General features: G+C 39.2%; 2 protein-coding genes across 2 annotated transcripts in view; one reads left to right on the top strand and one right to left on the bottom strand.

Annotated features, from left to right (window-relative positions):
- Nucleotides 1-346: 346 nt before the first annotated feature.
- Nucleotides 347-7,305, bottom strand: KIAA1143 (KIAA1143 ortholog). The gene is made up of 3 exons (XM_006200705.4): nt 7,115-7,305; nt 3,326-3,470; nt 347-2,664 (listed from the first exon to the last, which is right to left on the bottom strand). Exons 1-3 carry the CDS (start codon nt 7,220-7,222, stop codon nt 2,450-2,452), a joined length of 468 nt encoding a protein of 155 aa, XP_006200767.1. The 5' UTR covers nt 7,223-7,305; the 3' UTR covers nt 347-2,449.
- An 81-nt stretch (nt 7,306-7,386) lies between these two features.
- The window catches only part of KIF15 (kinesin family member 15), a 59,435-nt gene continuing 39,064 nt past the window's right edge, over nt 7,387-27,757 (top strand). The window contains exons 1-7 of the mRNA XM_006200706.4: nt 7,387-7,501; nt 15,848-15,890; nt 16,400-16,583; nt 18,104-18,180; nt 22,013-22,050; nt 23,300-23,397; nt 24,867-25,046. Coding sequence (XP_006200768.1) covers nt 7,483-7,501; nt 15,848-15,890; nt 16,400-16,583; nt 18,104-18,180; nt 22,013-22,050; nt 23,300-23,397; nt 24,867-25,046 — 639 coding nt within the window. The 5' untranslated portion in view covers nt 7,387-7,482. The remainder of the gene's footprint in view (nt 7,502-15,847; nt 15,891-16,399; nt 16,584-18,103; nt 18,181-22,012; nt 22,051-23,299; nt 23,398-24,866; nt 25,047-27,757) is intronic.

Raw genomic sequence — 27,757 nt, forward strand, 5'->3', positions numbered from 1 at the left:
GTCTTTCTGAATTAAAGTTCCCTCTGGATATATGCCCAGGAGTGGGATTGCTGGATCATATAGTAAGTCTATTTTTAGCCTTTTGAGGAATCTCCATAGTTTTCTGTAATTGCTGCACCAAACTACATTCCCACCAACAGTGTATCCCTTTTCTCCACATCCTCTCTAGCATTTATCATTTGTGGACTTTTGAATGATGGCCATTCTGACTGGTGTGAGGTGATACTTCACTGTAGTTTTGATTTGCATTTCTCTGATTATTAGTGATACTGAGCATTTTTTTCATGTGCCTATTGACCATTTGTGTGTCTTCCTTGGAGAATTGCTTGTTTAGGCATTCTGCCCATTTTTGGATTGGGTTGTTGGTTTTTTTTATTAAGTTGTACAGTTAACTCTTAAGAGTCATGCATTCTATAGGTTTGGATAAATGTATGACATGTATCCACCATTATCGTACCATACAGAAGTTTGCCCTAGTACTCCTTTGCTTTCCACCTATTCATCCCGCTCTCCTCCCAACCCACTTATCTTTTTACTGTCTTTCATAGCTTTGCCTTTTCCAGAATGTCATGTAGTTGGAGTTGTACAGTATGTAGCCTTTTTGAGTTGGTTTCTTTCACTGAGTAATATGCCTTTGAGTTTCTTCATGTCTTTTCACAGCTTGATAGCTCATTTCTTTTTAGCGCTGAATGTTTCATTGTCTGGATGTACCAGTTTATTTATCCATTTGCCTACTGAAGGATACCTTGGCTGTTTCCATACTTTGGCAGTGTTCAATATAGGTAATAAACATCTGTTTTCAGGTTTTTGTATGGACATAAGTTCTCAAGATCTTTGGGTAGAAATCAAGGGATGTAGTTGTGGGATGATATGGTCAGAGTATGTTTAGTTTTTTAAGAAAGTGCCAAGCTGTCTTCCAAAGTGGCTGTACCATTTTGCATTCCCACCAGCAATGGATGAGCATTCCTGTTGCTCCACATTCCTGCTGGCATTTGGTGTTGTCTGAGTTCTGGATTTTAGCCATTCTAGTAGGTGTACAGTAGCAGCTTATTGTTTTTAATTTGTGCCTCCCTGATGACACAGGAGGTGGGGTACTTTTTCTATTATTATTTGTCACCTGTGTATCTTCTTTGGTCAGGTATCTGTTCAGGATGTTTTAACTGTGTGTCCAGCTTCTGTTGCCCACAGGTTCACAGAGAACCTTCAGTGGGAGGTAAACATTACTGCTGCAGATACACCAGAGACCCAGCTTGTTGGCTCAGGGAGAAGCAAGGGCAATGGGAAAACTGACTCTGTGCCATTATCTCCTCGGGGTGCAGGGAAGAGGGAAAAGTGTACTGGTGCACAGCTGGATTGGTGTAAGGAGAAGCCTGGGAAGGACAGAGTGTCAAGGTAGCAGGACAGATGGTTGTATTCTAGGACCCCCACTGCAGGTTCAGAAGGATCCAGGCTCTGGAGAGAACAGAGGCTGTGATGGGATGAACAGCAGAAGAGTTATGGCTAGACTAGGGAGAATTAGGGGAAATAGCCACATGAATATAAAGTTCAAGGTCCCATCCTGCAGCTTAAGAACTCAGTTACCTCTCCCCAGCAGCTTCTGGGACCGGGACTGTGTTAGCTGTGCCAGTCTCTGAGGAAACATTCACATCAATGATGATAACTAATGGTCCCTTAATCTCAGCTTCTGGGACCATCTTTGCCTTCACCATGTTAAACCTGGGGCTGCCATTAGCCTAGAACGTTTGTGGGGCAGTGGAGGATTCCTAACCTCAGGCCTGGACAGATGCCTCCTGTCAAGCCTTTCTCCTGTCAGAAAGACTTCATGCATGACACAGGAGAAACAGCAGGTTGGTAGATGTCCGTCAAAAGACTGTTTCCATAGCCGCGTGAATATTTTTTCATTAGAGTCTTACTTGTTCAAGCTCCACTTGTATCTCTCATCTTGCCAGAGCTGTCAGAGGGCTCCCTTAGCAGGAGCTGGGGAAGTACAGCAACTAGGCACATGACCGTCTCCCCCATCCAAAGTGAGGTTCACTAATGAGGAAGACAAATAGGGGATCTGTTTAATTACGAAGTCCTCTGTAGCTATTAAATGTCAGTTTTAATTTTACTGACTTGGAAAAAATGCTCGTGGTATAAGGTCAAGTGAGAAGCAAGACAGAGAATGTATGGAATACAATCACAGTTTTGTTTACAAAAATACAATTTACATACACATCCCACACATGGGAAATAAAATGTTAGTGGTAGTTAACATCTACAAAGCTAGCAGTTCAGGTCAAAAGGGTATTGACGGACATACATAGTTTTTATCTTACTGAATGTTTTCTGTATTGTCTAAATTTTCTCCAGTAAACTTGTATTATCTTTAGAATAGGGGAAAAATGTTATTTTAAAAAATACCCCATATATTCTTAGGGAAAACTAAGTCCAAAGTGTTTATTTACACTTAATCATTTTCATCTTCATTGTCAAATGAAAGGAGGCTACTGTTTTTGATTTGCTTTTGTGAGTTCTTTTTAACTGAGTCCTGCTTATTTATTTCATCTTCTTTTGCCTTCTTCTTTTTTGAGCTTGCTGTTAAACCTGAATATTTTTCATCTGAGGAACGCTTGACTGGTTTTCGATACATAATTCTTCCATCAGCGGAAGCTGGTTCTTCATCTGCATCAAAAAGAAAGTTAAAAAACTTTCTCTCCTCATGATTTTGACTTTATTGGAGAGTTAAATGGCAAGAAAATCTCATACTGTACTTAAAGATGTCTTTGAGTCAGTTCAGTCTGGCCTCCTCCACTGCCGCTAGCCATATGCCCACAAGACATGCGGTCACTTAATAAACACTCTCTTACTAAAGTATTCAGTAATATTGCCAGTCCCCGATACATAACAATCAGGCTGTATTTTTAAGTATTTTTGAAAAGTGACCAGAGCTCCAGCATTTCCCCCTAAAGCAATGTAGTAAGTACTTACAAATAGTGAAAAAAAATACTGTATGGCATACCACACTTTGGGCACTACTTAAATAGACCTCATTTGACTAGTTTGTAAGCCTAACCAGTTATTTTTTTTTAAAACAAGATGTTTTTACTTGAATTTGCACTTAATCCTTATAACAAACCAATAAAGTAGGCACAATTATTGTCCCCATTTTACTGATGTGATAACTGAGGCTGATAGGTGAAATGATTTGTTCAAGGTCACACATCTGATAAGTGTTAAAGCCAAAGTCCGACTTTCTCCTTCAAATATACCATACTGTTATATAAAATGATTTCATACCTAGCTCCTTAAATTGTTAGGAAAACCAGATTACTTTCAGATATACCTGCTTTGGCAGCCTTGATTTCTGCTTTAATTTTCATGACTTCTTCAGCTGACAGGTCTCCCTTTTTTAAAACCACCACTTGGGGCTGTTCATCTTCTTTGTCACTGTGATCGCCATCTTCATCTGGAAGCCGCGTCTGGATTCTCTAGAGGAAAACAAACATAACGTGTAAGTTGCTGACCTTGAACTAAATACAGTTGCTGTCTCTCTGAGAAACTCTAATTACTAATGTGAGAAAGGTAACTTTATTGACTACATGTGTTTGGTAATGAATTTTCAATTAACTCTTAAGAGTCTAACCTTGCCACACTAGGGAGGAGATCCACCAGCCAGTTACCCTGGGATGCCTGTCCAGGGGGACTGATTTCCATCTCAGCAGGACCCCAGCACACAGCTCCCAGTGTTAGGGGCCCTCTGCTTCTTGTGCTGCCAGCACTCAGCCCACTCAGGGCAGTGCTGACCTCCATCGGTCCTCTCTGCTCTTCAACCCTTTTCACTTCCATCTCTTCTCAAAGAGTGACAAACAAACAAACAAACACCACCAAAGTACAGAAAGCAACAAGTAAAAGGTCCACTTTCTCCCACTTCTGCTCATCTCTCCTACCTTCCAGCAGCTTATCTGGTGGGTATCCCATCAGCTGTTTTTTAAGTGTATAAAAAACATACACTTTACATAGCACTATGTGACATGCTTTCTTTTTTCTTTTTAAATTATGGAATTTCCCAAGCGTAAAAAAGTACAGAGAATAACATAACAGAAACCATATACTTACTCTACACATGCAATAAATGGTAACATTTGGCTAATTGATTCAGATTTTTTTTTAATGTCAGATACCATATAAGCCTTGCTCCTCCAACTCTTACTCAAAAAAAAATTTGCACAGTACCTTGAGATACATATGGCATCATGTTTTTAAAAAATCACTGCCTAGCATTCAGTTATATATATGATCATCTCATGGTTTATCTGACCTGTTCTTTTTAAGTAAAAATTTTGGTTGTTTCTAGTGTTTTTCTTCTATAATAAAAATTTTGCACATTTTGTTCACTTTGGCAAACTTAAATATAGATAAATCCTGGACATGGAATTGCTGGGTTGAAAGGCATAAGCACCCCACCACACATTATTCAAATAATGTGTTTTTAAATGTTTAAGTTTAATGTGGTTTTAAGTTCACCTCTCACAGAGCCTTCCTTGTCTCCCAAGCAGGGCAACAAAGCCCTGCAAAATCTGGCCTTGGTCTACAACCAGAACTATAATCACAGCCTTATCCTCCACCATGTCTATGGCTTCTGGACTCCAGCCAGGTTTGAGTACTGCAGATCTATGAACATATTAGCTTGTTTGCCTCCTGTTGCTGAACAAGTTCTTGGGGCCTAGAAAGCCCCACTGACCTTGGCCAACTCCTCCTCAAGCTGCCTTCTAGACTTAGATCCTTCAAAAGTGCTTTCCTGATCTCAGCAGCTTTTCTCACACTGTGCATAGCTCATAGGTGGCATGTACCACTCTGTGCTATCAATATTTTTCTGTCCCGTCTCCACTAGGCAAGCTGCTTCGAGAGAGACACTATGTGTTTCATCTCTGTATCTAGAGGCACAGAGCCTGGCAAACAGCATGGACAAGAAACGTGTTTATCTACTCATGAATGACCAATAGGATGAAAAATGATTAACCTGAAGCCCTGGTAAGTTACTTGCAGGCACACTCAACCATTCTGTCTACATCCCAAATCGGCTTCATCACTTGACAAGTGCATTCTCTTGAATATCCATGTGAGTTTATTGTTTATTCATTAGTTTTGCCCATGTTTCTCTGAAAGGTTCCAATAAATGACCATTAATAAGTATTTTTAGCCAAGGAAATGGGGAAGTGAAGTAAAATCAACCCTGGTGTTCATCAAATTGAGAATCATTAATTCTGACTCTTCTTTTTGTTTATGCAACTGGCTGTAAAACAAGAGGGACAGTCTACGGAATAGTGGCAGCAGTCACTGAGGACTGTTCAGAGCCACTCCTGAATTAACTCTCAAGAAGATGAGTAAGACAATTTAGTTCAAGTATATATCGATTTCCCATGAAACTCTTCTTTTTGTTAACAGATCACCAGGATGATTCTATTACCTAAATGATGAAGAATGAAGTTGGTTTCACAAACACAGGCACATGAGGTAAGGAAAAGTGTCTTGATTAACCATGCAAGCCCAAGTCACTGATATTAACTGGAAAGCTTTCCCCCTTCAGAGCTCTCCTAAGGTAGTATCCTGAGCCGTCATCTTCGAGATGTTAACTATGCACACACAAGATCATCACTAGGACCTGAAATATACTATCAAATTAGGTCTCCTATTCTCCTCATGGCTGAATTCACATCCCTTTTCTCAAACCTCACCCTCTTTGTCATCACTGTTTCTGGTCCTGGGGACCAGTCACTCCCTGAGCATGTTATCTCTAACCAAACATGGCTCCTTGTTGTCCATACGGCCTCACCTCCATCAGTCCCTCAGTCACTTATACACATGGTCAATCCACGACTCACCATCTCTATACCTTTATGCCTGCTGTTCCTTCCATCTTCACCTGCTGACCTACCCATGCTCAAGATTCAATCTAAATATCCCCTCTTCCATGAAGCCTTCCCTGATGATAAGCATAGTCATCTGACCAATGTAACCTGTCATCCACTACTTGGTGGCAGGCACTGCACTAGGTGCTGGGAAATTACAGAGGGATTAAGATACTGAGTGTGTTTGATTTAGTGGTGGAGATAAACAGGAAAGCAAGTAATTGCAATGTAAAATGATGAGTATTGCAAATAAGATATGGATAGAGTGAAGAGAAGAACAGAGGAGGAGTAACTGGGGAGGTTCAAAGGCCTTCACTGAAGTGGTGACCTGTTAAGGCAGAGATGAGGCAGGCAGGAAGGTGCTAAAGAACATGGCATTTTGGAGATCCATCTATTTGTCCTTTCAGAGACTGGCACAGTGCCTGAGTTTAGCACATAGTCACTGCATTAACTGCACTTTTGTGTCTTACTAAGTTCTAGGTGACTTAAGGGGTGAGTCTTAGAGCAAGTGCTAGGCACCAAGTGCAAAATTAATTCTTTATTTCTCCAAAAATGCCCTAAGCATAATATTCTCTTTCTATTAAAAGAGGTAGGGCAGGTTTTGATGTGAACCAGTTCAGGTGGAAGCCTGGGAGGGCTCAGAAGTTGACTCCCACCGATTTCCATTCCTAAACTATTCAGGCGTGGCGCCTTCCTGAAGTTCCTCTTCTTCTAGTCAGATCCAGGATATTAAAGACTTTTGGTTATCTTTTTTTTTTTCTGTAACAACAAACCATTAGAATAGATCTAGGGCATTCCTCCAAAGATGTTCCAGACTCGAGACCTAAGATACCGGGTCACTTGATCGAGTGGCCTTAATTTTTTTATCGGGAAAGTGGGACGACGCTACTACCCACCTGCCAACTACAGGTTTTGGAATAAGCAAGTGAAAATGAAGAGACAGGAAAATGATCTTTCTTAACCATCTACCAAGGACGAGGCGCTTTACCTGCGTCAAGTCATTTTCAAGAACACAGCAGTACTCTGAAAACGACAAACAGCTTCCTGGGCGTATAAGGCTGTAGTTTTAAGAGGCCCGGTCTGGGGTCCGAGGCCACTCGGACTGGGGGCCGGGCGCGGGTGGGAGGAGGGACCTGTCAGTATCTGGCCTCCAAGTGAAGGCAGAAGCCGGAAGTGGCGGGGCGGGCCGCGCTTCTGAGGTAACGCGACTGGCCCCGGCTCACCTTGGTCTCTACTGTGGGCCCTTCCCTGTAGCCGACGCGTTCCTTGAAGCGGGCCAGGAATGCCGGCTCTGCTGGCCGCACGTACGACACCTGATTCCTCTTGCTCATGGCCGTTCTGGGGAAAAACTGGATTCCCGGGCCGCCTCGGGACTGTGCAGAGGCGACGGCGCCTACTCGTGACGTCACGTCGGCCCCTCCCCTGGCTCAAGAATGGGCAACATGGCGGCTTCCGTACTGGCGTCAACGTCCCACCTGGGCGCCAAATTCAAATTGGCGGCCATCTTGAGCTGATGGGATCGCCGCGCATCGCGCGGCTGTAAGTGAGGGCGCTCGGTGTGTCCGTCTCCGGATCGAGGGGTGAGGGCACCATGGCGCCCGGCTGCAAAAGTAAGTGAGGGGCCCCTGTCCCCGCCCCCAGATGCAAGGTTCCTTGCTAGGCGTGAAGGGCTGGAGCGGACTGAGCGGCGGTGGGCGTTTGTAATCTCTCTCCCTCCAAGACAATACATGGATGGAACAGCTCGCTTCTTTTCCTTGTGTGAATTGGGCTCATGCTACGAGCCAGGCGCAGTTCTAGGTACTGGGGCTGAGCAGAGAACTGGAACCGAGAGCCGTCATCCAGGAGCTTGGTTCCTGAGCGCCCTGCTGGTTCTTCCCTCCGGTCCTCGGTCCTGCTGTTCCTTGCGGGACTCTTCCCTAGTCCCGCCCGATCAGGGATGCCTCTCTAGGTGTTCTTGCCTGAGGGCTGGCCCAGGCTCTCGCACATTACTGACTTTACTGAAGGGGAGAACTTACTCTTGCTCCACACACGTTTTTCTCTTTTGGAGGGTCCACTATAAACTCTCCTTAGATAAAGGGACATTTAAAGCACTGAATTCAGCAGTGTCTTTATATTCTCACAATCCGTATTTTCTCCTCTCAAGGAGACCTCTCCAATTTCTTTTTCTCATGGAGAGCAGCCTATCATGTTTGCTTTTGATAAACCTTTCAGTTGTCACTAATTTCTTGGACCTTTGCTTTTCCTGAATATGTGCCCCACCTCTTACGTTGTGTAACCCTGTAAGGAGTCTGCTTTTTTAAAGCTGATTTTGAGCTGATTTGATGAATCTGTCGACTGAAAGAAAATGCACAACCTTAAAGTTGAGAGTTATGTATTCGGTGGACTTTCTGAGGACTGTAGCCCAGGAGGCAGCCTCTCAAATTGCTCTCAGACTGTTCTGCCCAGGCAAGGGAGAAGCCAGGATATACAGGAATTTTGCAACAAACACCAGATAGTCAGAACGTCAAAAGATTGCTGTTAATTACAAAAACCCAGATATCTCAAGTTAAGTAATTTGGCACTTTCTATGTATGGGAAGGTCCAAAGTTCTGGACTCCTTGAAATCATTCCTTTGATATGCACCTAGCTATCTAGGGTCAGTATCTTGTTTTCCACATCCTGAATTCCCTTAAGGTGCACCCTTGTAGGTGGCAGCAGAGGCTGGGCTGCCTGCTTGTCTTCATCCTGAGTTCCCTCCACTCATTGTCTGGAGCTGCAGTAGCAGCTGATGACTTGACGACCACAGCATTCTTTGTTTACTGATATGGCTGGCAATATTTTTCATTCACAGATCTTAGTGAATGGTATGAATGGTAATGAGACAATGCCCATATTAGAAGATTGAAGAAATTGTGAACTTTTGTTATTTGAGCCTTCCAATAACATTGTGCTTCTAGCTATCAATTGTAATTATTTTCTTATGTGTTTGTTTGTTGTTTCCCTAACCTTTTAATGGTATAACCAGTCATACCATTACCTGACTACCTCATTATGCTCTCTTTTTCCATCTAAAATGTTCCTTTTCCTCTACCATTTTCAGTATTCAGGGAATATTGGCAGACATATTGGTACATTATTGGACCAAAATGTTCATCATACTTTCTGCACAGTTACGGTGTTTGTTCAGTATTTTTGGACTCAAGCAAGAGAATTTATGCCTATGATATAATTAGAGCATCTGTTTATTTAATGGAAAGTGATATATGTACGTGACTGTCCATTAAAGGATTCTGTCCTGTCTGTACATATCACTTTTTAGAAGTGATGAGAGCAGGGATATTCAAAGCTCCCTTTTATCATGGTGGTGATTTCCACAGGGAACTCTCCAGCTCCCTTAAGTTTGTTAGCAAAGTTGAGGTTGATGACATCCCAGGTAAGTGCCCCTCGCAGCAGCCTAGGGACCTGGAACATGAGGTGGGAACACAGGAGGAGAGAAATGCAACCCTCATGAAACTGACTGAGTTTAAGATTCCCTTTCTGAACATAATCATATTTGGTCAGATGATCTATAGCTATTTATCTGGATGGCAGAGTAAAGCATCTATGGTCTTTTTAAAGCAAGAATACTTTTTTAAAAAATTTACTGTTTTGTTGATGTTTTGCTTACACATAGTAAAGGACACAAATTTTAAGACTACTACTCAAGGAATTTTTGAGTATACAGTGTATAAATACACTCTTGTAAACACCACTCAGATCAAGAAGTAAAACAGTTCTTGTACCCCAGAAAGTTCTCTGTGACCCTTCCTAGTTAATAACCACACTACCCCCAAACATTACTCTAATTTCTGTCACAATAGTTAGTTTTGCCTATTCCTGAGCTTCGTGGAAATGGTACAGTATTTAGTCTTTATGTTTTAGCTTCTTTTACTGAATGTTATGTGTATGAGCATTGTTCTTTGCATGTAGCAGCAGTTAATTCTTTCTCATTGCTGCTTAGTGTTCCATTACGTCAGAATACCACAATTTGTTTATTTTTCTATCGATGGTCCTTTGGGCTTCTAGACGGGCTGTTATGAATAAAGCTACTGTGAATATTCTTCAACATATTTTAAGTTAAACACATTGAGGACCTCAGGATCTGAATCCTATTGTTGTTCTTTGGCTGTGAGTCTGTTACTCAAAACTGCTCAAGTTCTCAGCCTCTTAGCTGCAGTTTTCAGAATCTGCGATCTCTGAGGGAAAAATCAGCCTCAGATGCTGTGTTCACACTTCTGTGCTTCCACCCCCTCTTTGATTCTGGCTCCACAGTTTCTGACTGCCTTGGCAGGACTCCAAGCCTTGACCGGGGGGACACAAATATTCATACCATAGCAGTGATGAAGAGATGACATCTGTTGTTTGTGCAGAATAAAGGGGTTGACTGCAGTCATTGACTACTGTTAGCGCAGTACACTGTGTCTAAGGACAGCTGAGATTTAGGTGCCTGTTTTGAACTTGCTCCCCCCAAAACCTCCAAAACATCATCCAAGTACCGTTCTGACTTAAGCTGTTTTATTTTCTGCTGTCAGGATATATGATGCCTGTTCACGTTACCGATTCTAAACGTAGTTTTCTTCTTTCTCCAGCTCTTCATAAGAACCTGATTTCAGCTTTCCTAACATGAAGCTTTCCTTTTGGATCCTGGCTTTGTCATACTTGTTTTTACTTTTGCTAAGGGTTCAGAGAGGCTGTTTCTTTGATGCCAGGCCTTGAGGGAATTGTGAAGGGCAGGTGGGAAATTGGGCAATCCGTGGTCTGTTTCCTGATTCACAGACATTCATTTACTTGGGGGTTCAGCTGGAGAGGCTAGTCTCCAGGAATCAAATTGTAGTGTGACACGATTTGCTTGGTGCTCTTATGCTTAAGGCAGGATAGAAATTAAGAAGTCCTTTCTACTGATGTCCTAAGATTCATTCATTCAGAGATGATTATTGAGTGCTTGCTGTGTGTCAGGCACTGCTCTAGATAATGCTTTATAGTAGATTTGGGAGAGAGAGTAAAAAATTAATATGTATTAATGATAGCAGTAGTAATACATTCTTTGAAGAAAAATAGGGCCAAGAGTGATAGATGGCTGGGAGGGTGGGGGAAATGCCTTATTAGGAAGGTGCTGTTTGAGTTAATACCTGAAAAAATTGAGGAAATGTTCCAGGCAGAAGTTACAGCAAGTGTAAAGGTACTGAAGGGCGGCATGTTCTAGAAATAGCCAGGAGTCTAGCTTGGCTGGATGGAATAGGAGTGTGAGGGGAAATGAGTTGTGGAGGTGGTGGGGAGAGGCAGAGGCACCGGGCAATGGAGAGCCCTGTAGGCTCTTGTGAGGGCTTTTCCATCTCTGACTGAGATGGAAAGCCACTGCAGTTTTGAACAGGAATGACTTTCTGTGACACACACTTAATATTTATTTATTTTCATAACTTTTAATTTTGCTGTAATTTAAACTTACAGGAAAGCTTTACATATCTTAACAACTTTGCTTTTTGGCATATCTGCTTTATCATTCTCGCTTTCTCTTCCCTCACATTCCCAACTGTGTGTGTATTCATAGTATTTTTTATGAACTATTTAAGAGTAAAATGGTTAGTACTGCTAAATATTAGTACCACTAGATACCTCAGTGTGTAATTTCTAGGAACAAGTATATTCTCTTAAACAATCACATTGTGATGATAAAAATTAAGAAGTTTTACATCGACACAGTACTGTTGCTAATCCACTGTCAGTCTTTTACATTTGTCAGATGTCCCAATAATGTATTTCTTTTTTAATTTTTTGAGGGGGAGGTAATTAGGTTTATTTATTTATTTAATGGAGGATTGAACCCAGGACCTTGTGCATGCTAGGCATGCTCTCTACCACTGAGCTATTACCCTCTGTACCAATGGTGTACTTGTATCACTTTCCCCCAGAACCAGATCTGATACCGGATCTCTCATTGCATTTTCATTGCATTTACTACTCATCTCTAACTTTAAAAAAAAAAACGTTTTTAGCAACTTAATTGAGATATGTCACATAGTATACAGTTTACCCATATGAAGTGTAAAATTCAATGGTTTTTAGTGTATTTGCAGATATGTGCAACTATCGGTATAGTCAGTTTTAGAACCTTTTTGCCTCAGAAAGAACTCTCCTTCAGTTCTCAGCTGCCTTCCTGCCCATCCCCCACCAGCCCTAAGGAACAGCTAGTCTACTTGACTCTTTCTATTCATCATTCAAAGGGGCATGTTGAAGTCTCCAATGTTATTGTTAAATTGTCTATTTCTCCCTTCATTTCTTGTTGGTTTTTGCTTCATGTATTTTGGTGCTCTTTTATTAGGTGATTATATATTTATATCTTTATTATCTTCTGGTGGCTTGACCCTTTCATCATTATAAAATGTTGCTCTTTATCTCTAGTAACATTTTTGTTTGTTTTAAAGTCTAAAGACAAAACAGTCTGACCACAGTATAGCCACTCCTACTCTTGTGATTGCTGTTTGCATGAGACAAATCTTTTTTCATCCTTTTACTTTCAGTCTGTTTGTATCTTTGAATCTAAAATATGTTTCCTGTAGATAATATATAGTTGGAGCATGTTTTTTCATCTAGTCTGACAATCTCTGCCTTTTGATTGGGTGGTGTGATCCATTCTCATATTATTGATTTGGTTGGATTCACCATCTGCCATTTACTTTCATTTCTATGTGTCTCATGTCTTTTATGTTCCTCTATTCCTCCTTCACTGCTTTCTTTTTTTGAAGTTTTTTCTTTTTAATGGTTGCTTTAGGATTTGACATACACATCTTAACAGCATCAGCTTCAGATTTATACTAGCTTAATTCCAGAGATATAAACATTACTCCTATGTAGCTCTGTCCCTTTCACCCCCTTTTTTGGTATTATTTTAAATACATTACATCTCTTGTTACAAACCCAACGATACATTACTTGACCATCTTTAGTCATTTCCTTTGTCCCTATACCTTCTTTGTGCTGTTATTGGTAAATATTTTATACATATGCTTCTGTAGGTTATAGGCCCAACAGTACATTATGCACATATTATTTTACACAATTGTTTTAAAATCAAATAAAAGAAGGAGAAAATAGGCATTTCTATCATGTTTTACAATTATATATCACCTTTACCTGGTGTTCTTTGATTTTCTTTTCACATGGATTCAGATTATGGTCTGTAGTCACTTGCTTTCAGGCTGAAGAACCTCCTTTACTATTTTTTTAAGGTTGGGGCTTCTAGCAACAAACTCTCTAATTCCTCTGGCCTCTATTGTTTCTGCTAAGCCTGTTAATCTAATTGGGGTTCTCCATAAGTAGTGACTTTCAGCATTTTTACTGTGATGTGTCTGTGGATCTGTTTGTATTTGGCCTTTTTGAAATTTGAACTTCTTGGATGTGTAGATTGTTTTTTTTCTGTCTTTCTTTTCTTTTCTTTTCTTTTTTTATTAATTTGGGAATGTTTCAGCTGTTATTTATTTGTATTTTTTTCTGTTCTCTTTCGTCTCCTGATAACTCTCCATTACATGTATGTTGGTATGCATGTAGTGTCCCACATTTCTCTAAGGCTCACTTTATTTTTCTTCATTCTTTTTTCTCTGTTCTTTGGCTTTTATAATCTGTATTGATCTACCTTCGAGCTTGCTTGTTCTTTTTTCTGCCAGTTCGAATCTACTGTTGAGCCATTTGAGTGAATTTTTATTTTAGTTGTTATACTTTTCAGCTTCAGAGTTTCCCTTTGGTTCTTTCTTATAATTCCTGTCTCTTTATTGATATTCTCTATTCGATGTGACATTGTCCTCATACTTTAAAAAAATTCTTTAATTATGATTTCCTTTAGTTCTGTGCATGTTTGTAATGGCTACTTTGAAGTCTTTTCTGATAAACCCAAAATCTGGGCACTCTCACAGGCAGTTTCTGATGCCTGCTTTTTTCTGGTTTATGGGTCATACTTTTTTTGTTTCTTTGAATTCCTTGTAATTTTTGGTTAGAAAATTGACGTCTTAGATATGTCACAGCAGTTCTGGGTACTGGTCTCTCCGCCTCCTGGATTTATTTGCTAGTTTTTGTTTAGTGACTAGCTGTTTTGTTTCAATGAAGTCTGCTTCCCTCTTAGTGTTAGGTCTCTGGTATTGCTCCTCAGGGAAGCAGAGCTTTGGCTGTGCCCAAGTCACCCTGGGGTGACAGTAGTTTGGAGGCGGGATCTTCCTTTCCCTACCACACCCAACTGTTTAAGTCCAGGAGTTGTCAGCTGATTTCTCTTTTGTTTTCAACAGTGCCCTAGGACATAAATTGCCCTGCAAACTAATCCACTTAAATTCTTGCTCCTTTGAAGGACTAATTTCTGAGGCCTCTGACCCCCGCAGAGGTGCTCCCAACTGTTTTATTCCCCAGTTCTCTCCTGCAAACTAATGGGCCTGCAGTTTAGCTCGTATCCTGTGTCTCCTCTAACCACCTTGCGTTACAACCTTCACTGTCCTCAAGAGTGCCATTAGGCCTGAACTCCGCTATGTTGCAGGTGAAGTCAGCTCATTTGAGGAGACTTTAGGAGCTGTTTTATGGCCAGTCTCTCTCTTGAGGCAAAATTTCAGAGCCAAAGTGTTGGAGTTGGGATGCGGGGACAATGACAATCTCTTTTCAGAGTGACACTCCTGCTCTAGTTGCTAAATATTTGATTGTATGTGTGTGTGCATGCGTGTGTGTATAGCAGCATCCTGGGGTCCTCTTAACCTGCTTCTTTTAGCTGAGAACCAGTGCCTCACCAGCCAGGACAAGGGCGATCCGGACCCAGTGTTCTCAGCATGCTATGTCCAAGGTAGAGCCTCATTCCATGAGTTGGGGCTGGGTGAGAGAAGGGACCCTCCACCTCTCAACCACGCTCACCTGGGACTTAGCCTCAGCCACAGGTAGCTGGCTGGAGGCAGGACAAGAAACTCTGATAACCTGCTCCTCCTGGGAAGAAAGCCCTTCAATGGGGAGTGGTGGGTAGGGGGCTTCTGGTGGTGTTGGCTGTACAGTCTGGAGCGGGGTCTCCAACTCTCTGAGCTGGGAGGGAGGGAGCGATCATGGTTCAAGTACCAGAGACTCTCACCTTTCCTTTGGAATTCCATTGATTTTCTTGACTAGCTGTTTATTTGTTGTTTGCCTTTAGGACCATTTCTAGAGACTCTGAATGGTTTTATTTTTTTATGTTACCAGTGTCACTGAGCAGTGCGGCAGTGGAGTTACTCATTTTGCCATGCTGGAAGTTGAGCTCTGACTTCTTTTTTAACAGAATTATTCTGCCTGCTGTGTTGAGAACAGATGTAGGTTGGGAGATGAGGGACTGAGAAAAGTAGGGGGGCTGTTATAATAACTCAAGTAAGGCATGTTGCTGGCTTGATTCCATGGTGATCACAGCAGTGGATTTGACAAGAAGTTGTAGGATTCTGATATGTTTTGAAGGCTGAGCCAAAGATGGCTAACAGATTGGATGTGAAGTATGAGAAAGAAAGGGGTCGGGAATGACTTGAAGGTTTTTGACCTGAGCAACTGGAATTAATTGAGATGGAGAAGTATGTTTGAGGTGGGAGTGGAGTTATCAGGAGCTCAGCTTTGGACACATTAAATTTGAGACATTGCCTGCTGGACATCCAACTGGAGATGTCAAATAGATATGAGTCTGGGGCTCAGGAAAGTGGTCCAGGGAGCAGGTTAAAATTTAGTGAGTCATCAGTATATACATAGCATTTAAAACCATGAGACTGGATGTCGTCACCAACAGAGCAGGTATGGTTAGAATAGAGAGGAAGATCAGGGCCTGTCCCCAGAGTACCTGCTGTCCGGAGGTCAGGGAGCTGGAGACTAAGGCATGTCAGTGCTGAAGAGCAGGCTAGGTAAGAATGGGGTTTTTATGTTGCACTTTTAAACATTTTAAATGACTTCTTATCTTTTTTTTCTAGCTGAGTTACGCAATGTGACAAATTGTCAGTCTAATCAACCAAGGTAAGGAAAAAAAATCTTGTTAATGAGACCAAAAATAATTAAGCATGTAGTATTCATAAAGCAACCAGTTAGCACAGTAAGGGGTACTTGTTTCACAATTAAGCTTGGTCCTGAGCTACCTGGAAGTATGGAAAAATAGTATCTCCTCCCACCCTCTGTCCTCTCCCCTTCCAGGCTAAAAGAGGGAATCAATAATATAATTCTCCCTTGGAATGACTTATTATTGCTGTTAAGAGGGAAATCAGAGACAAGCAGAGCTTGGATCTCCTTGAAATCAACTCAAGGAGACTCCCTTTGAGTTGATTTCAAGTAAAGGCTTTTGAAGACAACTGTCGTGAAGCAAATCAGTCAAGGGTGTGGGTCATGTGAGATTCTTTAAAAGAGGTAAATGTAAATGGGTAGATCTTGGGCTTTGTTAGGGAAACTCTCAAAATCGGAAAATTAGAGGCAATATGAGGCTCAGATCCTTTTTCTCCAGTAGACTCAGCTCCTACATTTTCTGTCTTTAGTAATGAAGGTGATGCCATCAAAGTTTTTGTGCGAATTCGCCCACCTACAGAGGGTTCTGGGTCAGCTGATGGAGAGCAAAACTTATGCTTATCTGTGCTGTCCTCTACGACTCTCCGGCTGCACTCCAACCCTGAGCCCAAGACCTTCATGTTTGATCACGTCGCAGACATGGACACTACTCAGGTAATGATAATTCTGGAAACTTCACTTTCCATTTGGAACATAAAAGATTATGTTGTTTGGGAGGTTTTTGTTCCTTGTCTCTTTAGTTTGATAGGTCTCAAGATAAGGAAGCTTAAATGTTCCATAAATAATTTAAATGTAATTTTATTAAATATTTTTCTTCCTTCATCAAACTTCATGCTAGAATGACAAGCCTGCTCTACTTTCCCTCTCCAACCAGTGATGGAGTTTAGTGAAGGTGTACTTTTTAGAGCTACCTGAATGATTGATAGGCATAGTTGAACTGCCTGGTTTAAGACAAATGTCTCAGTTCTCACCGCTGTGACACAAATATCATGCACTGGGTGGCTTAAACAACAAACATGTATTTCTCACAGTTCTGGAGGTTGGGAAATCCAGGATCAAGGCCAGGAGATCCAGTGTCTGGTGAGGACTCACTTCCTGGCTTGTAGGCAGCTGCCTCTCACTGTGTCCTCACATGGAGAGAGAGAGAGAGAAATCTCCATGCCTCTTCTTGTAAGGGCACTGCAGGCACACGTCACTTTATCACGCTCTGCAAATACTGTGTTTTTTTACAGTTGATGCTTTGTGGCACTCTGCACTGAGCAACTTCATCAGCATCGTTTTCCCAACAGCATTTGATCACCTCATGTCTCTGTCGTGTTTTGATCAATATTTCTTGAAATATTTCATACTTTTTTGTCATTTATTTATTATGGTGATCTGTGATGTTACTATTGTAATTGTTTTGGCATATTTTAGCAGCAAAGTATTTTTTTAAGCAATAAATTGTTTTTGAATTAAGGCATGTGCATTGTTTTCTTAGCAATGATGCTATTGCACACTTAATAGACTCTAGTATATTATGAATATAACTTTTATACTCACTGGGAAACCCCAAAATTTGCATGACATGCTTTATTACTGTATTCACTTTATTGCACTGGTCTTGACCTGAATCCACAGTATCTCAGAGGTCTGCCTGTACTCCCATCCTGAGGGCTCCACCCTCATGACTAATTACCTGCCAAAGACCTCATCTCCAAATACCGTCACCCTGGGGATTAGGAATTCAGTATATGAATTTTGGGGAGGATACACACGTGCGATCCATAGCAGAGTGATAGATTTAAGGTTACTGTGGCGTCAGTAATTTTTTCTAATTAAGGACATATGTAAAAATGAAAATCAAAATCAGATATTGATTGTTTAGTATAAGCTTGTGGGAAAAGCACTAAAGAACAAATAGGGCTATGTAAATGCTAATACCAGTATAATATTGCATGCAATATGCTAAACAAAATTCTATATAAAGTCTAGATTTGCACTTTAAATTTGTAATTGTATAGGAGACTAATGGACATAATTAGGTTTACAGTTTTATCATCTTAGATGTTTTTGCCCTTTTTCTATAGTGGAAATTTTCATGTTATTTCAAGTGTTAAACGCAAAGCACACAAATTTAGGAAAAATGTTTTCATTTTTATGACATGTTAACATACTTGGTTCTTCATTTGTAGGAGTCTATGTTCTCAACTGTGGCCAAAGGCATTGTGGAGTCTTGCATGAGTGGCTATAATGGTACCATCTTTGCATAGTAAGTTGCTGACTGTGTCCTAATACAAGGGTATAATAGTCAATGCTTCTGTTTGTTTCCTATGGCTGCTATAACAAATGACCACGTATTTAGTGGCTTGAAGCAACACAGATTTATTATCTTACAGTTCTGTAAGTCAGAAATCTGACACAGGTCTCACTGAGCTGAATGAAGGTGTCAGTGGGGCTGTGCTCCTGTCTGAAAGTTTGAGGAGAATCTATTTCCTTGTCTTTCCTACCTTCTGGAGGCCGCCCACATTAATTGGCCTACAACCCCCTTTCTCCATCTTCAAAGCTGATGACATGCAGTTCTGGCTCTTCCTTAGCCAGGATGCTCTCTGACTTCAGCTGGGACAGGGTCTCTATTTTAGGGACGCATGTGATTAGACTGACTCCACCTGCATAATCAAGCTGGACAGGATTAAACTCCGCCTCCTGGAGATGAGAGTGTCTGCATACATTAGGAATTCTTCTGTAAGGAAGATTCTTTTTTTCTCCCCCATTTATTTATTCAGTTAGTCTTTATATAGTATGGGCTCCTGTATATTTATTTTATACTTTGGATTATAATGTAATATTCATTGTTCTATCTTGTTCATATTGTTCTACCTAGACCATTGTGAGCTATTTAAGATTGGCTTCTGTGTCCCTTTGACATGTCACATCCTTCTGCTTTTGAGCACTTACTTTATGATGCTCCCGGGTCATCTTATATTTTCCCCATCCCAGGCCTAGAATCAGCCATTTTGGCGAAGAGCCCAGGTTCCCTTTATTGGAGAATGGTATTTAGAAACCAAGGTCTGGGCTCTAGGTATGATTGTTGCTATGGAGTGTTACTGCTTTTAGGCCTTCTCAGCAGACAGAGCTAGGTGATATATGTACGTAGACTAAGTCATGTATATGGATATATCTGTAATTGTTTCTGTATCTATATATATAGGAAGCTAAACTTGAGTTGATACTGATGTCTCTGACTCTAATCCAAGGGTTTAGAATCCACATGGGTTCATTTCAGCCTTCCTTTCTTGTTTATCTGTAACTTGCCTTGCTGACAGTGAGACACTGGGCTCCCACTGCTATCTGTTTTTTTTTGTTCAGCCCCTATATACATGTAAAGCGGTTTCAGAATTGTTAGCTTGTATCCCTGTGAGGAACACATTTACCAAGTAGTCTTTATGTACAGATCTTTTTTTTTTTAAGCCTTACAATTTCTAGTCAAAATCTCATTTTGTAGCTACTTAGGACAGCTCCTTTTCCACCTACCTCCTTCAGTGCAGTATATCCTACACTTGTCATTCAATCAGATGGATTCTGCCGTGGGATCTCTGACATCCTGGTTGATGTATTTAGCTTGTTTATTTAGTTTGCATGCTTTCAAGTTCATCCTTTTTGATGTACAGTGGCCTGGTGTTTTGACAAATGCCCCGTATTTAACACCCCAGTACTGAAGAGAACAGCTCCTTCACCTACAGAGTTCCCCATTTGTCCCCTCTGTAGTCAGCCACTCCCCCTTCCCCAAACTCTTGGGTGCACTAATGTATTTTCCATTCCTATAGTTTCCATTTTTAGGGTGTCATATGACTTGGATCATATAATGTGTAGTCTTTTGGATCTGGCTTTTTCTTAGTAAAATGCATTTAAGATTTGTCTTTGTTGTTGCATTCATCAGTGGCTTATTCTTTCCTTTTTTTGCTGAATAGTATTTAGTTGTGTGGATGTACCACAGTTTATCCATTCCTCTGTTAAAGAATACCTTGGTTGCTTCCAGTTTTTAGTGATTATGAATAAAGTTGCTATAAATATTTGAATATTGGTTTTTGTGTGAACATAAGTTTTCAAATCACTTGAGTAAATACCTAGGAATACAATTGCTGGGTCACATAGTATAAGAAACTGTCAAACTGTCTTCCAAGCATATATTTAAAACTGAGTGATACACCTGAATTCTGAATATTGGCAGCCTTAAAATATTGGTATAAACTTAATGTTGGGAGGTCTAGAAGGCATTGTGACAACCTTGGCAGTTGTACAAGGTGAATTTTAGTATAATTTTAGATTTATTTCATAAATAGGAATATAATTTGTAGTGTAATTATGTTTTTCCTTTTCTTCTAGCAATAAACTTCCTAATTTTATTTAGAGCCAGAGTTTTTTAATAGGATATAGTGAATTAAGTAATTCATTTTGAGCAGCTGACGCTTGTATGTGTGTGCGTGCACGCATGTGCCCTTGTTTCATCCATAATTGGCTCAAAATACAAGAAAAAACAGATTAAGAAGTTTAAAGCTTGGGTTCACATTGCACACACATTCTTCCTTGGAAATTTGCCTTTGCCTTTCACATTTACTTTTCAGTTGTGTTCAGCAGAACTAAACATTCTTTCTTGAGCAATGAAGCAGATAACTATTTTCTCTTATGTCTTCTCAAGAAAAATTTTTTTTCATAGACTATTTTGAGTGGTAAAGTTAAAAAATGAATTTGAAATAAGAGCCACAGTTACCAGAGATTATATTACTTCAGAAATGTTTTCTTTGAAGATCCTGCAGGCATACTAGTTGTAATATTTAATTTGAAAATTGCTTTTGGTAGTTGAGGGTAGACGTAAGAAACATATGGAGAGAAATGAACATTTGGTTCATTGGTTGGGTGAGCATACTTTCTGGTTTACCTCAGGTAGTCCCAATTCTAGAGTTATTATTAATAGCATCCCCTTCGCTTCCATTAGGGCACTCAACAATACCCATTTCTCATTCTGAGTCAACCAAAGAACTTTTTTTCCTACTTCCAAAAGAAAGGGGTAAACAACTAGATTATACTGTTTTCTAGCTCTTGGGCCATTGAACCAAAAAGTAAACTCAAAATTTTATATTTGTGCTATGAATCCAAGCAAAACGCATTTGACACTCTGACATCTATCCTCAGCATAAACTTAAAAAATTTTTTTAATTACTTTTTAATTAATTTTTTTTAGGGGGGAGGGGTAATTGGCTTTATTTATTTATTTTAATGGAGGTTCTGGGGATTGAACCCAGGACCTCAAGTAAGCTTAAGCATACAGTCTACCACAGAGCCATACCCTACTCCCCCTTTTTTTCTTTTTTAGTTTTTTGTTACTCCTGTTTCTCCAGATGACTGAGGAGCTATGACACTGCACAGAACAATCAAGCCTATAGCCTACGGATGTTTTTAATTGCTTTTGTGGGGTTAGTTGGGTTTATTTGTTTAATGGAGGTCTTGGGAATTGAACCCAGGACCTTGTGCATTCTAAGTGGCACACTCTGCCACTGAGCTATACACCCTTCCCTTTTAATTGCTTTATTTTTAAGTGATACTCTTAGTATCTTAAAGGCAGAAATTAGAAGGGAAACTGCTGTATTACTTAGAATAGCAAAATTGGAAACAAAAGTCCAGTTGGTTCTGGTTAAATTATGATATGTTCATGAAATACTATGTAACTATTAAAAATGATGAGGTAGATCTCTATTTACCAACTTAGAAAAATATCTGAGGTAAAATTAAGGGGGAAAAAAAGGTTGCAGAGCAGTATGAAAAGTATCATTCTAATTTTGTAAATTAAAAATTAAATGAAAACTCTGATGGTTGTATTTGTGTAATCCAAAGCATTTACCAGGCAGTTAAGAATGGTTAGCTCTTAGTGGTAGAATAGAAGAGAAAGAAAATGGATCATTCGTTTTTTTACCTAATGTAATTTTTAAAAAGAAAGAAAATAAGTTCTTTGTGGGGAAATTTATACACTAGTAGACCATATTAAAATAGGGTAGTTTTCTACATTTCATGTGTGAAAATAATATATAAAACACTGTTTTTTACAGCGGACAGACTGGCTCAGGGAAAACGTTTACGATGATGGGTAAGTAAATTAAAGATGAACGTTTTCTGGCTTAATCTACTCTTTCTGTGATGACAGAACCTAGTACATTTTTGGAAATGAAGGTTGTTTTCTCTGTTTTTTTTTTTAAGAATTGCATGACCTCATGTATAATTAAAAAGATTACTCAGGCAGCTGAATGGAATAGACGCTGTAGGAGGGGCTAGAGCAGAATCAGGATTAGGAGCTAAGTAAGGCAGGTGCCTAGGTAAGAGATGATGGTGAAGACTATGTTGACTCTTTGTATGGTTTTTAGCAGGAAAATGTTATAAAATTATTTGCACATATTCCAATATTATCTGTCCTCTGTGTTCATTTACTTGCATTTTTCTACCCTGTTGCATAGATTTTTAAGGTACAGTTTACAAGAATCGTTTAAAATATTTTAGGTGTAGCACACCAAGATGACGACAATACTTTAAAATTTGTTTTCTGTAACTTTCTTGCATACACCAGCATTTTATTAGTTCCTTTTGTCTCTAAGGCATATTTAACCAATATTTATAGTAACTTCTAGATCTTTCCTAGCTGCATTTTTTTCCACTGGTAAATATAGCCATAGCTTGAATTAGTATCCAGAAAATGCTGCTCTTTACATATTCACGCACATCTCCCCCTTTCCCCAGTGTTAACAGAACAGAGATAGGGTTACTGTGCAGTTTTCTGTCTGTATAGAAACCTTGTGACAGATTCCTACAGTATCTTTCTTACCAGCTTGGCTTTTACTGCCCAATTAAGGAAGTACCAGATAATGATAATTTTTAGTGATACTATATGAGATGAGTGATTCCATATTATCTCCATTTTATAGTTGAAAACTGAGAGATTAAGTAATTAATTAGCCTGTGGTCACAGAGGCAGTGTATAAGGTCAGCCTAGGAGACCGAATGTCATGTACAAGTCGAGTATAACAATTTAGTATTTCTGCTTCTCTTGGTACCTGGCAGAAGGAAAAATTTAAAGGTTGATACCTAGATGGTATCAGACAATAACTACTTTTTAAAATTGGTTAGTGGGTATTGCGGCCCTTTCCTTCAGTCCCACTGATAGACAGGTTCTACTGTGCCATCTCTCACAGACCAGTATTTAACTTGCTTGGGGGCCCAAGAGAAGCTGACCATACAATGTGTCATTTTTGTATAAATTGCCTTTCAGTGTTGCCATTTCAAAAGATTCCTGTTACAAAATAAAAATGAACAGCTATATGTGTATATATTTTTTTTTTCTTTAGGACCATCTGAATCTGATAATTTTTCTCATAACCTGAGAGGAGTAATCCCAAGAAGTTTTGAATATTTGTTTTCCTTAATTGATCGTGAAAAAGAGAAGGTAAAACTTACTGTAAAACTAAAGTGATTCTATGAAATAACCTAGTTTTGAGTAGTTAGCTACTAATAACTAGCTCATGATACATGGAGGGGCACAGTGGTGCTCTATAGATGGAGAGGCTAGTGTGGTATTAAAATACTTTTTCATTCCTAAGATAAAATTAAGGATTCTGTGTTTTTTTATTTTCCAGAAGTTTTTGGTGTATAAAAACATGCATCATCCACTAACTCACATTTAAAGAAAGAAGAATGGGTAGTACAGCTCAGGTAGAATGTGTGCTTAGCATACATGAGGTCTTGGGTTCAATCCCCAGTACCTCCATTAAAATATAAATAGGTAGGTATGTAGATAGATAGATAGATAGATAGGTAGACCTTCCCCTCTGAAAAGAACAAAACAAGAAGAACGTAGTGCTTCTTAGGCTCTCAGATTTTATAGGAGAGAAAGTGTAAAAAAATCGTAACTGAAGAAGACAGATTCATTAGGCCCCATCACCTGCCTGCATCTAGGCTCACAGTTGACTGCAGCTGTCCCTAGATCCTCGTGATGCCAGTAGCGACAGGCCCATCCTTACCTCCTTTATAGCGCCTGCTACCACCTGACCTTACGTCATACGTGGTATGGTCCCATCTTGCTGGCAATGTGGGCTTCCTCCTTCCACTGGCTCCCAGATTGGGCCATTCTCCAAATGTGCTTCTTTAGCTTGGTGAATTCCAGGATTAAGAGCCTTTATACTGTATTTCGTCTGTGCCAAGGAGACTGATATATAACATTGGTTTACCATTTATTCCTTCGCAGAAACTCTCCCTAACCATTGCAGTCAGACACACGCTGCATGCCAGTGAAATAATTTAATAATGATGAAATAATTTAGTGCCATGCATCTCTGTGATTAAAAGTTCTATAGAGAAGCTTTTAAAATACATTATTCTGAGTTGTTTAAGGACTATAACATTTGCTTCACATACAACTTTATGAAGAAGTCCAACATATAAGGCAGATAAAAATGAAATTGCTATTTTCACCACAAGGGAAAAAATACGTAACTATGTATGGTGATGGATGTTAACTAGACTGATTGTAGTAACCACTTTGCAATATACACAAATATTGAATCATGTTGTACACCTGAAACTAATATAATACTGTATGTCAGTTACACCTCAGTTAAACAAAAAATGGACTTGCCCATTTGGACTGCTCAAGTCCTACATGCCTGTCTTGTTTCTGAGGCACCAGTGGAAACCTCACAGCTTCTGGGACCACCGTTAGATGCTGCTTTAAAATGAAATGATGTGTTAAAACCAGTTATCTGGATTTTTAAACTGACTTTTAGGTGTCTTGTATTGTGTAAAGTGTAATATTGTAGGAAATTGATATGTTGTGACGTGAGTGAGAGATGAATTTTCATGACAGGTTGGGATGAACTCATGAAAAGAGTATAGCTAAACCAGGCTTCTCTTTTATAGGCGGGAGCCGGGAAGAGTTTCCTTTGTAAGTGTTCCTTTATTGAAATCTACAACGAGCAGATCTATGACCTACTGGACTCTGCATCGGCTGGACTGTACTTACGGGAGCACATCAAGAAGGGAGTCTTTGTTGTTGGTGCGGTGGAGCAGGTGTTAACCTCGGCTGCCGAAGCGTATCAGGTACTCGGCCTTGAGAGATCAGATCCGTAGGCAACGTAGCATGCCGCAAGAGCACCTTGATCTCAGAAAAAGAAAGAATTGAGCTACTGAAAATATTTGGTAAAGCCATAACACAGAATGTTCATGACAAGAAGCGAAAAAGCATGGCAATGTTTGATAGATCTCCCCTTAGTTAAAATACAAGTTTGACCCCTTGATTTTGTGTTATTTTGGTTTTGTTCATTCCATTTATACATTCTTAAGGACTACCCTGGAGGTCACTGGGGGCAGTTTGTTCGTGTCCATATTTCTTATGGGAGCTGCCCTTTTGAGGAGCTCCAGGGATCTCTGCCCTTCAAACCAGCTGGCTCTTCTATTTATTTTCTCCCCTTATTTACTTGTTAGGTGTCAAAAGGCAACCTCTCTTGAGCATTCAGTTCAGAACAAACAAACCTCTTGACAGGAATTTACAAGTATTCTATTCACAGTTTTTTGGACTCTAACTTGGCCAGTTGATTTTAAACAACTTTTTTATATGTCATATTTGATACATACAACATATTGCCACATGCATATAGCTTGCTAAGAATAATGTTAAAATGAACTTGCAGGACCCCATTAGAAAATTTAGATTCAAATTTCACCAATACTATCCCATCTACCTGTGTGCTCTTTCTGTCTCATATCTGTGGCTCCTCCCTAAACGTAAGCACAAAGCTGAATGTCATTATCATTTTCTTCTACTTTTAAATCATATGTGTATTTATTATAATTTAGATTTTGCCCGTTTTTGAGTTTTAAGAAGAGGTATGTAGTTAGCCTTTGATCACTTTTTAAAAACTTAACATAGTTTGTGAAATTTGTGTGTTGCATTTAATTTATTTTCACTGCTGTGTAATCCATTTTATGAATCTTTATAAAAAATACACATATATCATAGTACATTATTTTATTCTTCTGGTTTCAGCAAGTCTCCTGATTTAAGCTTTTTCAACTGACTCTCATAGTAACAGACAGTTTTCCATGTGACCAAGTGTATGTATATATGCATATTGAAAAAAGAATGTTGAGATTTTGATTGGAATTGCATTGCAGTTATAGACCAGTTTGGAGGGATTGACATCTTTGCCATATTGAGTTCATACATGTACATGGTATGTGTCTTCATTTAATTGGGTCTTCAATGTCTTGCAGTATAATAATTTTCACCATAAAGGTCTCACCTTTTGGTTACCTTTATTCCAGTATATCTTACATTTTTTATTGCTTGGGTGGAGGATAACCTCTGTTTTAAACTACATTTTATTTGTTATGTATAGAAATGCAGGGTTTTTAAATAGAAGACTTTTATAATCAGCCACCTTGCTAACTATCTTACAAAATCACGAGTGTTACTAAATTTTGTCAGATGCTTTTTCTGCCTCTATTGAGATGATCATGTGATTTTTCTCATTTAACTAGATTTGTTAATATTTTGTTTAGGATTTTTCATCAGTGTTAAAGATTGAGATCAACTTGTAATTTTCCTTTTTCCTATTTTCCTTGTCTTGCTTTATTATCACCTTTATCGGTTGTATGGAAATATGGATGATTAGAATGACCTGTCCTTAAAAAGTATTGTAGAACTCATACCCCAAATCATCTAGGCCTTGTATTTAGTGAGATTTTTAACTACAAATAATAATTCTTTAATAGAACTATATACACATTTTATCTCTTCTTGGGTCAGAAGTCTTGTAGGTTATATATTCCAAGGAAAATTTAAGTTTCCTCAAGTTCTCAAATACATCGGCATAAAGGTGACTTAATATTCTCATTTTTTAAATTTTTGCTGTAACTACAGTTTTGTTCTTTTTGAACAGTTGTTGTTTATACAGCCTTGCTCTTTGATGCTTTGTTTTTACTTTCTTTGGGTTTATCCTGCTGTTCTTTTTCCAACTTGTTAAGCAGGTTGCTTAACTCATTTTGGCCTTTCTTTTGTGATATCAGTATTTAATGCTATAAATTTACCTAATACTACTTAAGCTTTATACAAGTTTTATTAAAACTTGTCATATAGGTCTAAGTATTTTTCCATTTTAAGTTCTTTTTGACCCATGAATTACTTAGAAATTTCATTTTAAATTCCCAAATTTATGGGAATTTTAAATTTGTATCATGTTGGTTGTTAATTGCATTAGGATCAGAGAACATGGTCTTGTATGATGCCTAGACTTTGAGATTTATTGAGAAATGATTTATGGATTAATACAATGGCCAAGTTTTGTAAATGTGTGCTTGAGAAGAATGTACATCCTTGGATACAGGGTTTTATATTTTTACTAATTTTTTGTCTATAAAATCTATCAGTACTTGAGACATATGTATTAATCTCCAACTAAGGTATTGGTTTTGCTGGTTTTCTCTTGTTTTTTGTCTGTATATCTAAATATATATGTAAACATATAGAGATAGACTTTTCTGTTTGAGGCATATACAAGTAGTAGAATTCATATATTTTTCTCTGGTTTGATTTGTTTTTTCAAACTTTAAATTTTATTCTTTCGCCCCCGCCCCTCTTAGTGGAGGTACTGGGGCTTGAACCCAGGACTTTGTGCATGCTAAGCAGCCACTCTACTACTGAGTTGTTACCCTTCCCTATCTTCATTTGATTTGGATCTGTACTTTTGTATTGACCCTATATCCCTGTATTTTTCTATTAACACATTTTGCCTTAAAAATGAACGATTTTT

This window comes from Vicugna pacos, chromosome 17 (assembly GCF_048564905.1).
Source record: "Vicugna pacos chromosome 17, VicPac4, whole genome shotgun sequence".
Lineage (NCBI taxonomy): Eukaryota > Metazoa > Chordata > Mammalia > Artiodactyla > Camelidae > Vicugna > Vicugna pacos.